Genomic DNA, 15,455 nt, shown 5'->3' with positions numbered 1-15,455 from the left:
AAAGTTTATAAATAAAATAATTAAAATAATAAATTAAATATATTTTTTTCTTTTTTCGTGATTTCCTGCGAAACAAAGCAAAAAGGAGCATATGTCTATAGGACTTTTTTTCTTAGTTTTTTACTCCTCTACACGCTCCCGAAGTTTTGCCATTTAATTTGGAAACACCCTGTATAATGGCAGTAAATCATCTTATAAGAATTAAACAAAAAATATACATAAAACATTTTAGTATTAAATATGTATATTCTTCCTTTAATGGAAGCAAAACTGATGAATACATAGTAATTAACTCATCTTTAAATATCATTTTATTCAGTGATTTCATTATTCGTATTTTTCATTATTCAAATCACAATTCATTACCTACAATAAAATTCAAAGATGTATAATTAGTAATTATTAATTATTAACAATAGTAATTATAATTATCCATACGTCGTTAAATGATATTTTAATATATCAATGATAATTGATTTCCTACAAGAAAATATAAATGATTTTATTAAACATAATCGTAAATTATCATAATAGTCACTCGTGTTTGACGATTTTTGAACAGTGTAACTGATTTTAAGGAGATCCTAAAGCCGTTTGTATTACCAACTAATCATAATTTTTGTTTAACAATTACTTTTTTCCTCTTTTATATACTCTCAAATTCTACCTTACAGACACGTATTAATGTGTATATTTTAAGGGGATGCTGGAACCGCCTGTATTACCGATAAAACTTGCGTTTTTGATGTTTTTGTTCTTGTCGAATTTCTTCGTAATGGTTTCACAGAATAAAAATTTCTTTTTCACGATTAAAATGTACACGCTAATATATTTGTCGCTGGTGTATTTTGTGTTCAAAGTTAGAAAAAATAAAAAAATACAAATTTCTTTATTCATTTTACCTTCAGCGTTGGTCGCCATACTGAGATAAAAATGGATAAAGAAATCTGTAATTTTTTATTTTTTTTAGCTTTGAACACAAAATACACCAGCGACAAATACATTAGCATGTATATTTTATATACAGGCGGCTCCAGCATCCCCTTAATCCTGGAAAAGAATTTTGTAATCTGTAAAAGAGGAAAAAAATAATTGTTATACAAAAAAAACAACTTCAGTTTTGGAAAATCTGTTTTGTTAGGCCTTCGACACAATTTCGCAATCTCAGAATTGTTTGTATATGTCATACGCTTCCGGAGAAGGTATCATTTGGTACGTACGACCTATAGAATTTCTACACTAAGGAAATTATAACTTGAGATGACAGCTGTGAGAGCTGAAATAAAGTGAATTTTTAATTTTTTCTCCGATTTTCTCGTCAAATTTAGTGTGGCCGGTGATTTTTATTGTGTAAAAGGATTTGGTGATCTATAAAGCCATTTCGGAGAAATTGGCAATCTGCAATTGTCGGTAATTCCTGTTGGTTTAGGATTCCCTTAATTCTAATCATTGATTTTTTGTATTTCTTTTTATGATCATCAATAACATTCCACAACGTTAAAAAAGCTAAAATAACTTAAAATTCCTTAAAATTTCGCTAACAAACTGCTCTTTTTATTAGATTCGAGCAATCGTACTTTGTTTTTGAACAAACGTAAAAAATAGGAGTAAAAATTAGAAGAAAATTGTATATCGTACACAATTACTTTACAAGAATATGTATGTGTATATATGTATATATGTATGTATATGTATATATGTATATATAATATATATACACATACATATACATACATATATACATATATACCATATATATAGGAGCCCGTATTCAGACCATGCTTACAACGATGTTAGCGCGCTAACATATTATACTTTATGTCACGCATATTACTATATAGAATTTCAGAGACAAAAGCGCGTTCTGAATACGAGCCAGGATGTTCAAAAAGTCCCGGACCCCTTAAATATCTTGAAAAGTAAGCAATGTTTCATACAAAAGTTGTGTAGTTTAAAACGGTCTATTTACTAATATTATCAGTTTAACCTTAGGTGAGGTCGCCAAGGTTAGATCAAAGTCATGATTTTTTCAAATGAAATACCCTATTTTTTATGCTAGAATTTAATAGCTGGTGTCAAGAGCTTTTCAAAACATTATAATAGAGTTATTTTTATTAAGTACTTTTCGAATTATAAGACTTGAAAGTTACAATAAAGTTATTTTCCATTAAGTACTTTTCAAGTTATAAAGCTTGGAAATTACAGTTCCGCCGACATTAGCACTACCAAAAGTGTCTGACCAACGGTTAAAACGTTTTAAATGTTGTTCAGGATCGTGACTTGTAGCGGGATTCTCTAAACATCTCTGTCGCTATCGTTAACTAGCGACAGCCAATGACAGGATAATCCTAGAAAAAAGCGCGGCTCTCATTGGCTGTCGCTAGTTAACGATAGCGACAATTATCGATAAAACGTTCCCCGCAACTGGAGAATCCCGCAACTGGATAATATTTATCAAGATCAAGGTCATTGAAGTTTGTATCTCTTTTTTTCATTTTTACGTAAAAATGAATTTTTAGTGCAAAAATGAAAGTAAGAGGAATAATCTCCAATGGCCTTGATCTTAACAAATGTTAGTCCAGAACATGATCCTGAACAACATTCAAGAGGTTTTAGCCATCGGTCGGACACCTTGCGTAATGCTAATGCCGGCAGTACTATAACTTTTAAGCCTTATAACTCGAAAAGTACTTAATGAAAAATAACTTTATTACAGTGTTTTGAAAAGCTCTTGACACCAGCTATTAGATTCTGAAAAATAGGATGTTTCGTTTAAAAAAATTGATTTGATCTTAACCTGACCTTGGTGGTGAAACCTAAGGTCAAACTGATCAGTAAATAGATCTTTTTATACTATACTTTTGTATGAAACATTTTTTTCAAAAATGTTTACTTTTCAAGATATTTAAGGGGTCTGGGATTTTTCGAACGCTGTGTGTGTGTGTGTGTGTGTGTGTGTGTGTGTGTGGGTGTGTGTGTGTGTGTGTGTACACATACATTATTGATCCTTTTAGAATTAAAATATTTCATAATAAATTCCATTTGGAAATACTCCAGCAATTTTAATTGAGAGCATGAAAATCTTATCTTAAATCTGTGTTCCGAAAGCAAGATACAAATATTTTTTCATAACTTGTATTTTATATACAATTCAATCAAAAAATATGTTTTAAAAATATTAAAAATATTATAAATTAAGGATAAAGGTAAAACAGTGAGAACATTGGAATAAATCTAGCTATCGCAGTTTAACGCGTTAAATTACAAGCAAATCTCAGAATTACAATCAAAGTCTTGCTGGAGTGAGAGCTTAAACATATACATTCCTTAGCTACATATATATTTATATTCACTTAAGCATAAATCATCTTATAAAATCATAATGATAAATATGATAAAATCACATAATATATTAATTTATACTTCATGCAAGAAAGTTAAAATTGAATTTCTGAAATCGCATCATATTGACTCATCTTTTGTGCTAGTCTCACATATTTTACATTGCGAATGTAAATTACGTACTTTCGTAATATGACATTACAAATTACATGTAATTGGATTATATATGAATTATCTATTTCTAAAATTCATGATCTCCAAAAAAATCTATGTCTCTCAGAATGTGGAAATATCGTGGACATATAGATAAAATACTTTAAAATATTTATTTGAAAGAAGTGGGCTTTTAATCCTGCGATACCACATTAAGGGAGCGTCCTACTTTAGGAAACTGAAAAAAGGTGATTTTTTTCATAAGGAAGCCTAATATTTATCATTTTAAAACTTTTTGCACGTTTTAATATAACTATTGTAAAGTACAAATTTTTATATGAAAAAAAGGTATAAATAATAAAAATATAAACATTTGGTTTGACACCATGCCGACGTTATGATGTTGTGTACATCCTAGCGGCTGTAATTCTTGTCGGAAGCAAAAAATTAAGAAATATTTTTAATTTTTACAGAATTTCATCCTAAATACCGCGTAAAAATTAAAAAATATATATATAACATTATGTGCGACTTTTTATAATTTTCACTAGGTAGCAGCCGTTTATTTATGCAAAAAAATTGTTAATGTTGATTTTTATTTAATTTTTAGGTTCATCGAGGATGGTTGATTATTAGCAAACTAATGAGCCCTATAAAAAGGTGATTGGTCAAATACTTTTGATAATTATTGTGAAAAGGTTAAACCTCGCCGATGACCTTGACATGTGTTGTCAAGGTCGTGACCCTAAATAACCTCCAACAATTTTAGTCACCGGTCGCCATTCGTTAAAAAATTATTAACAAAAGAAGTTTAAAAAAATAATGTCTCTTTTCTATTGTATAAAATAAAAATTCTCTGCTTTAAAATAGATTTCCTGCTTTAAAAACAAAAATTTTCTTTGAAAACATTTTCTCATTTTTGTTATTATACAGGATGTCCCATTTTAATGTCTCACCCCAAATAACTTTTTTATTTTTGACCTTAGAAAAAAATCGGTGGTCTAATGGCTCAGGATGCTCGTACAGAATACAAGAGATCCGGGTTCGACTCCCGGCCGCGAAGTAATATTTTTCACAATAAGTTTAATTACAGTTTTTTCAGCATATTAACCTTTGTAATATTATTGTAATTAATCTTTGTAATATGATGCCTGATTGAGCATCGAAATTATTTAGTTTAATTTATTTATTTAAGAAAGAATTTAATTTAATTCGCGAAATTACTACAATGATTTAATTGTGTTTAGTCCGGAAATATTTCGGTACACAGTCCGTTAGACTACAATTGTGGTATATATGTTAAGTTCATATATATCATTTATTTCAAGATTGAATTATTTAAAAAGCATTTTAAGATCTAGCTTCGACCGTATAAGGCTCTAATTTATCGGTTGTGTCTCTCACATACACGGTCTAAAAATGATATTATTAGAAAAAAATGTTTCAGACAAAAGTTGTATGGCTTTGAGGGGGATATAAGATGGTATCATTAGTTTGACCATGAATAGTTACTTAAATGTCACGTAAAGGTTACCTTCAATTTCTTAAACAGAAACCCCTACTTTTTATTGCACATTCTTGTAGATCATCTCGAGAGTTTTCTAAAATACTATAATTAAGTACCTTTTTGTTAAGTACTTGTTAAGTTATAACGCAAGATCGCGACATAACCGACCGGCCGGTCAAGACAAGATAAAGGCACGAACCAGCCGGATCATGTCTTTATCTTGCCCTGACCGGCCGGTCAATCGTGCCTTTATTTTGCCTTAACCGATCAAATTAACTTAACAAGTACTTAACGAAAAGGTACTTAATTATAGTGTTTTGGAAAGGTCTCGAGATGATCTACAAGAATATGCAATAAAAAGTAGGGGGTTCCATTTAAGAAATTGAAAGTAATCTTCACGTGACATTCAAGTAACTATTCAAAGTCAAACTAATGACACTATCTTATGTCCCCCTCAAATCCATACATTTTGTCTGAAACATTTTTTTCTAAGATCTAAAATAAAAAAGTTATTTGGGGTGGGACATTAAAATGGGACACCCTATATAGTAGCGCATAGGGATGTACGACTTTATACGTGAAGTGACTTTCATCCCACCACCCTCTCTGCTTGAGGGCGCACGACTTTCACTCAAAGCGACTCCCATCCCATCTCCCTCCTGCCCAGGGACGCACGACTTTCCACGCGAAGCGAGTTTTATTAAGGTCGAGTGAGAGTCGTTTTGCGTGGAAGTCATCGTGCGCCCCTAAGCTACTTCTCTTATATTCAGTTTCTCGTACTGTGCGTTATTCGTTTTTACGCAAAGCGAAGTTCACCACACCTCTCCCCACACTTTACAACACAAAGCGAGATTCTACATGGGTTTGCAACTTTCGTTATAGCAAAAATGATACTTTTTTTCAATTTTTTTTGATAATAACTTTTTAACGAATCGCAACCGCCGGCTAAAACCTGTTGGAAATTACTCATAACCTTGACAACATATGTCAAAGTCATCGGCAAGGTTTGATCTTTTCGCAATAATTACCATACTTTTTTCTCAATTGTGTACACAAAATTGTTGAAGAAAATGCAAAAAAGATTTCAAGAAAAATACGTTTAAAGCTTTCGGTTTAGTTCATGAGATCTTACAATGCTCGGAGGCTAATCTGTGATTGCAGGGACGATAATCCTTCAGTTTTCTCATGGAATTCATTTTGAGCAATTTGAGTCATTCTGCGAGCTACTCGGGCCTCTCTCGTGATCTAACAAGAGAACTGTCGGAACTGATTCACCAATGTTAATAAGCTTTGGATATGTTGTAGAGCATGAAAAAATATTAGGCCCATATTTTGTTTATCTCGAGTTTAGAGGGTGAAACACCCTCTCAAAAAAATCGATTTTTTTCTTTCGAAGCGAATATCGTCGAAACTATAAGAGAAAAAAAATTTGTCCAGTTAATTATTTTTAGAAATATTATAATTATATATAAATATTATAATTATTTTTAGAAATATATTTCTAAATAGAAATGCATCGAATCGTAAAATTACCGGATACCGGATTTCGGACAGAATGTAAAATCGGATATCCGAGAAGGCAATTTCTTTGAGTCGAAAATCCGACATTTTCCGGATATCCGACCGGATTCCGGGAAAATATCTTTAAAAAAAAAAAAAAACCACTTATAAAGAAAAAAATTGAAATTTTGCAACAATGTATGAAACAGTATAGCATTATTTCTAGGACATTTGTATAATAAAGTATCAACAATTTAATGATATCAAATTTCAACCGGATATATTACTGAATACTAATGATATCAGGTCGGATAGTAAAAAAGTGCCAGATAATACCGGATACTTTTCGGATATTCGGTGCATCCTTAGTTCTAAAATACTTTTCAGTCATCCAATTTTCATTCTGGAAAATTTTTTCTATCTCTTATAGTTTCGATGATATTCGTTTCGAAAGAAAAAAACCGATTTTTTTCGAGGAGGAGTTTTATCCTCTAAATCTCGAGATAAACACAAAAAAATGGATCTAATATTTTTTCATGCTCTACAACATATCCAAAGCTCATTAAAATCGGTGAGAACCAGTTCCGACAGTTTCCTTGTAAGTCGTCGGCGTTCCTGCCTGGAAATTCGTCTGTATACCTGCGTACCGTGCACCCGTATATACAAGCGCTGAATTTATATTCGAAGGACTTCGAATTTCGCTCTAAAATTTTAGGGATATATTCTCTTGAAGAGTTGTACTATCAATTCATGAAAAAAAATCGACTTTTTTTATCCTATAAAGTAAGAAACCCCCTTAACGACAATAAATTCATGTTAATTTTTGATTGGAAGATATTGGATGTTTCTCAGAAATACATGATTTACATTCTTTTAATTCGTAATATGAATTAAATAAAATACTTTTTTTTTTAATTCAGTCGCTCGTGATTTCTCTTCCCCCAACATTATACATTAAAAATACATACATATCTATGATTCCCTAAGCGAAACAAATCAATGAAAGTGCTTATTAAAGTAATGTATCATACTATAAATGCGTAAAGAATTACATAGTGATAAAAAAAGTGCCAATTATCACGTTTCATAATTCATACAATTTATTTTAAGTTTAAGGATGAGAAATATTTTTTCATATTATAATATAGTATTGATACTGTTTGTCAATGTATTTAAAATATTTCGCGCAAAAACGAAATTTACTTTTGTCTAATCACAATTTTTCTCCACATAATCATGGAAAATATTTTATAAATTAATTTTATTACAACCAAATTAATCTTTATCATTTGCTTGAACACAAATTAGTTAGTACAAAATATATATAATAAAACGCTTTAATATTAGATTAAGAATTGGCCAATCAATGGACGATCAATGTACAATCAATGTTACAGTATAATTATTTAAAACCATATTAAAAGTTTAGTAATTTAGTAATCTCAATTACAATGTGACAAACAGAACTATTGAGCAGTAATCTCATCGTGTAGCTAGTGTTTTAACTTCCACATTAGGTCGGGGAAGACATTTTATATATTAACACAATTATAAAGTTGCTACGTCCTACGGTAAGATAACAATATTCATCAAGGAGCCCCCCACACACACACACACACACACACACGCGCGCGCGCACTCACACTCATCAAGTATTATTTTTTTTTCTAATGAAGGTATATATAATATCATCATTCTTTTACATGATAATATTATAATATGCAATTTAAAATGATGCTAATGACGCTTTGAAGTTTTCTCGATTGGACCGTTAATTTATTATTATTTTGTTGCAAAGCAGAGTTGTTATTGAAAACTGAGATAAAAATATGTCTAAAGAAATACAAATTTAGATAATGTGATTTCAAATAAGTTCAATAAAATTCAACAGTTCTGCTTTAAATAAGAATAGCACAATAGCCAATATATAAAATGTTGGAAGAACACCATTGGCATGAATTTATAAATGATAAGATTAAAAGACAGACAGACAGACAGAGAAAGAGAAAGAGAGAGAGAGAGAGAGAGAGAGAGAGAGAGAACAGATATGGAAAGAGAGAAAGAGACTTCTTGCAAAATATTAGCAATCCGTTTCAGGCTGAGTTGGCTTATGCAGTTCGTTGGATGATGTGAATTCCGCTATCTGTGTGGACAGGTGATGACAGCTCGCCAACTTTCAGCGCAAATGCTGCCTGTTCGAAGGGTTTCTGCATCGCACCTCGATTGAAAGGTCCAAGATCACCACCGCGCTTTGCCGAACTGCAATCGCTGTATTTGGAGGCAAGTTCAGCGAACGTCGCTTTACCAGATGCAATTTGTTCTCTATAAGCTGTTAACAAGATATTTTTATAATAATCACAGTTGAAAGGTATTAAATATTTCAATACTATAACAGCTGTCGCGCAAAATTCAGATTATTTCAGGTACATTTCTCATACCATCTTGTACTGACATTAGAAATTTTTATTGAAAAAATATTCCATTTTAATATGAACAAAATCTATGAAAAACGTATTTAATCTCAAGATAACTAGAAAAAAATCACAATATTGCATTAACTTTTTAAAGAGAAATCTCCCAATAGTAACAACAATAAGTTTTAAAAATAAATCTTATTGTTTTTGTAGTAAAAATTGAGCAAGAAGTTTATCGCTTCCTGTATAAAAATTACAATGTAATGAAAATAGTTTAGAAACTTTGCTCTCTAGGATTAACGATACAATGAAATAAACATAGCAACAACAGACAGAAATATTCTACATGAACAATGAAATAATAAATAATTTTCAGACAGAAGATTGTAAATAGTAGACATACATTTGACCAAATCGAGAGCTTCTTCTTTTGACCTAGTAATATTCTCCTCTCGCCAGGAAGAAGGTCGTCGAGAGCCTGAATGTTTCACAAGTAGATGAGAGCATTGCACTTCTTCAGGTCCATCTGCCTTGCCATTGCCAGATGGATCGGCAGGTTTATCTGGTCTATCCCACTGACTTTCCTTGGTATAAATATTTAAATAATAGTGTTGACCTATAATAATTTTATTCATTTCAGGCAGAAACCAAAATACTAATATTAATAAACTTAAGTATTTTTTTTATCACTATTGTGTTTTATCAGCTCTATGATTTCATATGAAGTAAAACTTAATATCAAACATTTTAAATTCAGTGAATATTATGATCATGTTCAAGAAAACTGAGGATCACTTGCAATTTTTAAAGAAAGTCTTAGATTAGAAATAGAAATAAATTAGGCTAAACTAGAATCATTTCTCTTATTATACACTCTCATCCAAAAACTTGAAAACCCTTTAAAAATTTTCAAATTACTTATACAGGGTGTTTCTTTTTAATCTAGCCAGGCGAATATTTCAAATGCTGTTGAGTTTATAGAAAAATGTGTCAGACAAAAGTTGTAGAATGCGGAGGGGGACACAAGATGGTGGCCTTGAATTTTTGATGAAGGTCAAACTGAAGGTCATTTCAAGGTCAACTTTGGTTTTTTTAATGGAGTGTAATATTTTTCATTTCATATTCTGAGAGCATAAAATTCTGCGTTAAAGTTGTCTGACACGTTTTTCATGAAAATTTTATGTTGCCTAAGGACGTAATCTCGGATATACGCGGGCGTCACCGTTCATTTACGTTCATACGTCCATTATTGCATTCTTACATCGTATTGAGCTCGTCCTTAGGCATCGTTTCAGTCATTACAAAAGAAAGAAGTATCGGTTGATTACTTACATGATTTAACAAAATTGCTCATACTGTATGCTTCATAAAATGTCACCGTATGAGATACATCTTTGCTTAAATTGCTAAATTTCCACAATAAAATGGATTTTCATGAAAAACGTGTCAGACAACTTTAACGCAGAATCTTATGTCCCCCTCCGCACTCTACAACTTTTGTCTGACACATTTTTTTATAAACTCAACAGCATTTGAAATATTCGCCTGGCTAGATTAAAAAGAAACCCTGTATATGCATAACAATGTATGTTATGTTTTTACAATAATTCTTTAGATCTAATAATTATTATTGAATCTGAAACATTATTGTTAAAAGAACATCTTATTATGGATAATAATCTAAAAAAAACTTCATACTTTTGTGACCTGGAGTAAATTGCAGAAATAATAAAAGCAATTGTGTACTGGATTTTTGAAAAGTTTATACATGATTAATAAAGCAATCAATTCGCTGAAGTTGAAATCAATAAATTGTGTACTGGATTTTTGAAAAGTTTATACATGATTAATAAAGCAATCAATTCGCTGAAGTTGAAATCAATAAACCGATAGACAGTGCCGATAAGAAATCAAAATTGATATAATAAGTGCAAGATATTTTCTAGTCGTTTTTCAGCAAAATCTCGAGATGAGATCCAACCATCTTTAACACTCAGCACACTATTCGATCTTTCGTCCCTAACCGGGGTTCTACAACGAGTCGTTAGTCGGAATTCCTAAAACGGTCCTGCAATAACCAACTTATACGACTAATTGTAAGGTGATTCTACAATGACTTATGCCCTTATTCATAGTTAGAAGCCTTATACTTAAGGCTTCCTTAAATTTATCTTTAGATGCTCAGTAGCCAATGAAATAATTCATAGAGTATCTGAAGATAAATTTAAGGAAGCCTTAAATATAAGGCATGACTATGAACAGGCATTAGTTTACATCGTGCACTTGATATGGGTATTAACTAGTAACTTTCTATTAAATTATTTTAATTTCAGCGTATGTATTCGAAGAATGATGTACTAAATTGATACAATATGCATCAAAATGATTAATTAAATACACATATCATGTATATGTTTAGGTCAATATTACATACGTCCGTTTTTTGTCGTACGACGAATTTTTCAAGCCTGTTAATTGACTGCAAGACAGAGAGGATCTCGGATCTCTTTGTCCTATAGCCAATCGAGGCTTAAAAAATTTGTCGTACGACAAAAACGGACGCATGTAATATTGGCCTTACATGTATCACCGAAATTAAGATAATTCAAAAGAGTTAGAAAGTTACTAGTTAGTACCCGTATTAAGTGCACGATGTAAGCCAATGGTCGGTAGTTAGTAGTCCTACAGCCTGTATTATGGGTCTTCTATAATAAGCCATTAGTCATAAATCAAAAGTCAGAAGCTAAAAATTGACGACTGTGATTAGTCAATTTCCAGCTTTTAATTTCTGATTTATGACTAATGGCTTATTGTAAATTGTAGAATGCCTGCTAGACTACCGACTCTTCAGGCCGATCCGATTGCTAACTCTGACTGCCGACCAATAATGGACCAATCACATTGAATCAGTCTTATTGTAATTGGTCTATTATTGATCGGCAGTTGGCCTGCAGAGTCGATAGTCTGATATGGACCAAAGTCTTATCAATAAATCGGTGAAGTTGGCCAACAGCCAACTTATACGACTAAGAATCTGAGCACAAGAATTGTCGTAACAAAGGACATCACACGTACAAAAATTTTAGTCGTAATCGTAAAACCGTAAGCAAATCGGCCGATCACAGTCGAGCGTTTTAAAACACGAGATCGTAATTTTGATTGTAATTGGTCGATTTGCTTGCGACCTTACGAAGTTTGTTCGCGTCGCATGCTCCAACATGTTCCAATATGCTCCTACCATCTTACTCACTCCAACGCGCTTGATAGAGTGAGTAAGAGCTATGGTAGGAGCATATTGGAGCATGTTGGAGCTTGCTACGCGACAAACCTACGATTACGACTAAAATTTTTGTATATGTGATGGTCTTTATTTAGGCCTGCTACATAACAGAGTCGCAATTCATAAGCTGTAAAAAATTAACCAATCATAGTCGATTATTTTTGTCATATTTAATTGCGATTGGCCAATTTCTTACGGCTTACGAATTGCGACTCTATTGTGTAAAGCTGGTTCTACATTGATCGCATCGCAGCGTCGCAAACGTGTTGCAAGCGTTGCAGTCCAATCAGAGTCGAGCTAGCTTGACGTTGATTGGACCACAACACTTGCGATGCTGCGATGCGACTAATGTAGAACCAGCTTAACAGGCCTCAAGGCCATGGCACATACGTTCCGTAATAATAACAATAAGACTACCATAAGAATCAGTCAATTACAATCAAGAATTCTCTTAATTTTAATTGGCTGATTCTTACAGTACGTCTTATGATTATTGTTACGGAAGGTGTGTGCCACCCAATAAACGAGAATGGATTAAAATGGATTGAAATTTTTTCTATCCGAATGCATATTTTAAATAGTGAAGTAATGCATATTTTAAATAGCGAATACTTTTTTTTTTGGATTCAATTGGATGTAAATGGATTGACAAACTTTCCTATTCAAAATTTTGAATTGAACGGTATTCACAATGCACAGAAAAAGCTGATATTATTTTTAGATTGAAAGGCATAAAGATATGCTCCATGCAATTCCTGTAAATGAATAAAAATGCATTCAGAATTGAAAAGCATTCATTTTAACATTTGTGAGTCCATATTTCTGAAAATCTGAATCCATTTCAATCCATTTTCGTTTACTAGGCATGGCCTTCAGAGACTTAAGTTGTAGACGTAAGTAATGCACAAGCTTTGGCGTATGACGTAGGACTTATTGCTGTCTCTTGAAGACACGGCAATAAGTTGTATGTCATATGGACCTTCTACAATAAGTCAATTAGTCATAAATCAGAAGTCAGAAGCTAAAAATTGACGATTGGTCAATTTTTAGCTTCTAACTTCTGATTTATGACTAAAGCTGATTCTACAATGAATCGGTAGTTGGCCTGAGCCTTCCTAAGTCTTATCGGTGAATCGGTGGAGTTGGTCAACAGCCAACTTGTATGACTAATGCCCGTATTCATAGTCAGGCCTTATATTTAAGACTTCCTTAAATTTATCTTCAGATGCTCTACGAATTATTTCATTGGCTACTGAGCATCTAAAGATAAATTTAAGGAAGCCGTAAGTACAAGGTCTGACTATGAATGGGCCTAAGACTACCGATTTTTTTAAGACTGACCAAATTCGACTTTATTCCTTCCCACTAATCGAGCTAAACGACTCACTGTATAATTAACAACTAGTTTATGCAAAAAATCATAGTCACCTATTTAGGTTAAAACTGGTTAAGGATTAAGATTTCCGATTACCGACTCATCGTAGAATCAGCTTAATGACTTGTTGTAGAAGGTCCAATATGTGAAAGCTTATGCGTTACTCACGTCTGCAACTTAAGTTTAAGTATTACTTGATTTATGCTTCGATCTTAACCCTAAAATCTTAAAATTCAGCCAATAAGACTGCCAGTCTTAATTAATCCTAACTGAAATCTGTATTCCATTGGCTGAATTTCAGGATTTTAGGGTTAAGATTGAAGCATAAACCAGACATATTACGATCATTCTTGTGCTCAGATCTTAAGACTACCAATTTTCTTAAAACTAGCCAAATTCAATTTTATCCCTTCTCATTAGTTCGAGCTTAATGACTTGCTGTACAATTAATAACTTGTAGATGTGAAAAATCATACAGCAAATTCGTCAGACTGCATTAGTATACACTGAATACGAACTTTTTCCGTGCTACACATTCAGCTTGTGCACATTGTATCAGTGAGTTCAGATTGTCGTATTCGGCAAATGAAAACTGACTCAATGTAGTAAATTTATATTCGGACCAACCAAATGAACTGAACGAGTTCAAGAAATTGTACTGACATATCTCTCTCTGACAGTATAGTTTGACATAGCATCAAAGTGGTTCTGCACTTGCAACATGTTAGAGCAGCACCAGAGCAGTCTGCATGCGTGCCGAATTCGTCAATAGTTACTTGTTTAGATTAAAATCAAATAAAACAAGATTTCCGACTCATGTAGAAGCCTAATCAATTTAACTGGTTATAACTTTTGACTACAGACTCATTGTAAAATCCGGTAAAAGATTCACATCAACTATAATCGACTACATATGTAATACGAAAACTTGTAGAGGGAACATCGAGAAGTATCGGACATTTCCCTTGACTACTGCGAATTGATTAACATCGGCAAAATATCAATGAAATGTTATACGTCGAGGTGTCGGCCCGACGCGACGTATCTCACTCCAACGAGAGCATAGCGCAGAGATCGTAGATTCCGCGATGCCTCGTGGCGAGAGTCGCGCCTTAATAAGATCGCCGTTTGTGGGGATGCGACTGGAAAAATCGTCGGTTTCGACGTACCAGTCGATCTGCTGAGACGTTTCTCCCATCCCGCTGGTAGCTCCTCGTCCGCCATTACGGTCGTAGTATATTTTCGGACTGTGTTTTGCTGTTCTCTTCGATGACACTCTCCACGTCAAACCTATAGACATAATAAGAATATACCAGAGTCCTATATTTATAAGAAAAGAACGATTGGTGTTAAGTGTTCTGATTGGACATTGCAATCACGTGATTAGCAGCCAATCATGAACTAATTTCTTTGTATTAAAAATGGCTGCTTAATGGATGATTGGTGGATTTCATAGTTCGTCTTGTAAACGACGCCATTTTTAACACTTGTTTTAGTACTTTTTAATACTTTTGAGATACTGATATAAGTCGGTCGCGCTTCTCTTAAGCTGGTTCTACATTAGTCGCATCGCAGCGTCGCAAGCTGTTGCAAGCGTTGTGGTCCAATCAGAGTCGAGCTAGCTTGTCGTTGATTGGACCTCAACGCTTGCGACGCTGCGATGCGACTAATGTAGAACCAGCTTTAGGGTGCAGTCACACATAGAAGGAATAAGGAATTAGGAATAAGGAATAACGATTTCAACCTATCAGAAACCGTGTATTCTGATGTATCCGATTTCTGATAAGTTGAAGTCGTTATTCCTTATTCCCAATTCCTTATTCTTTCTATTGTGGCTGCACCTTCTGGGTGCCGTCACGTACAGCCCGTAATCCGTACCGGATG

At 33.0% G+C, this 15,455-nt stretch overlaps 1 protein-coding gene across 1 annotated transcript; it reads right to left on the bottom strand.

Annotated features, from left to right (window-relative positions):
- Window positions 1-8,535: 8,535 nt before the first annotated feature.
- Window positions 8,536-14,882, bottom strand: LOC108721153 (putative peptidyl-prolyl cis-trans isomerase dodo). The gene is made up of 3 exons (XM_018445549.1): window positions 14,741-14,882; window positions 9,320-9,532; window positions 8,536-8,831 (listed from the first exon to the last, which is right to left on the bottom strand). Exons 1-3 carry the CDS (start codon window positions 14,793-14,795, stop codon window positions 8,611-8,613), a joined length of 489 nt encoding a protein of 162 aa, XP_018301051.1. The 5' UTR covers window positions 14,796-14,882; the 3' UTR covers window positions 8,536-8,610.
- Window positions 14,883-15,455: the final 573 nt, after the last annotated feature.

The sequence above is a fragment of the Mycetomoellerius zeteki genome, unplaced genomic scaffold (genome assembly GCF_001594055.1).
Source record: "Mycetomoellerius zeteki isolate Tzet28-1 unplaced genomic scaffold, Tzet1.0 scaffold104, whole genome shotgun sequence".
NCBI classification, from domain to species: domain Eukaryota; kingdom Metazoa; phylum Arthropoda; class Insecta; order Hymenoptera; family Formicidae; genus Mycetomoellerius; species Mycetomoellerius zeteki.
This window is presented reverse-complemented; position numbering and strand designations above follow the sequence as displayed.

Excerpts from the sequence above, each read along its gene's own strand:
- LOC108721153 (XM_018445549.1), bottom strand. The coding sequence starts at position 14,795 with ATGGCGGACGAGGAGCTACCAGCGGGATGGGAGAAACGTCTCAGCAGA. Across the intron at positions 9,533-14,740 it reads ACGTCTCAGCAGATCGACTG|GTCAACACTATTATTTAAAT; the intron begins GTACGTCGAAAC and ends AAATTATTATAG. Across the intron at positions 8,832-9,319 it reads AGCTCTCGATTTGGTCAAAT|CTTATAGAGAACAAATTGCA; the intron begins GTATGTCTACTA and ends TCTTGTTAACAG.